Source organism: Myotis brandtii, unplaced genomic scaffold, assembly GCF_000412655.1.
Source record: "Myotis brandtii unplaced genomic scaffold, ASM41265v1 scaffold656, whole genome shotgun sequence".
In the NCBI taxonomy this organism is placed as follows: Eukaryota; Metazoa; Chordata; class Mammalia; order Chiroptera; family Vespertilionidae; genus Myotis; species Myotis brandtii.
The window spans coordinates 749,750-750,237 of record NW_005370548.1 but is presented as its reverse complement, the minus strand read 5'-3'; the positions used below and the strand labels follow the sequence as shown (position 1 = coordinate 750,237).

Genomic DNA, 488 nt, shown 5'->3' with positions numbered 1-488 from the left:
CCAGGCTTGGCCTGGGCCTGGGCATCGGACCATCAGGCAGAATCCCAGCGGCGGCTCCTCCACCAGAGCCCTCCCTCCCGGGCCCAGGTCCCGGTGTCACTGCCTGGGCCACGCCCACCGGTGTCCTCGTAAGGGGGAAGTTCTGTTTTTCTCTTTAATTTATTTCAGAAAGCAAGGGAGAGGGAGACAGAAACATGAATGATGAGAATCATGGATCGGCTGCCTCCTGCACGCCCCACACTGGGGATGGAGCCCACAACCCGGGCCTGTGCCCTGACCGGGAATCGAACCCTGACCTCCTGGCTCATAGGTCGGCGCTCCACCCCTGAGCCACACCAGCCAGGCTAGGATGGTGGTTTTAAACATCAAGCAGTTTATGATGTCAAACAAGGACTGACACCTGACATGGCTTCTGTGTGACAGGCCGTCATGATCGGAGACGACATCGTGGGCGACGTCGGCGGGGCGCAGCGGTGCGGGATGCGGGC

General features: G+C 60.9%; 1 protein-coding gene across 1 annotated transcript in view; it reads left to right on the top strand.

The window, feature by feature from the left end:
• The window catches only part of LHPP (phospholysine phosphohistidine inorganic pyrophosphate phosphatase), a gene marked incomplete at its 5' end in the record, with an annotated part of 26,068 nt that overhangs the window by 8,600 nt on the left and 16,980 nt on the right, over positions 1-488 (top strand). Inside the window, one exon of the mRNA XM_014528846.1 lies at positions 424-486. Coding sequence (XP_014384332.1) covers positions 424-486 — 63 coding nt within the window. The remainder of the gene's footprint in view (positions 1-423; positions 487-488) is intronic.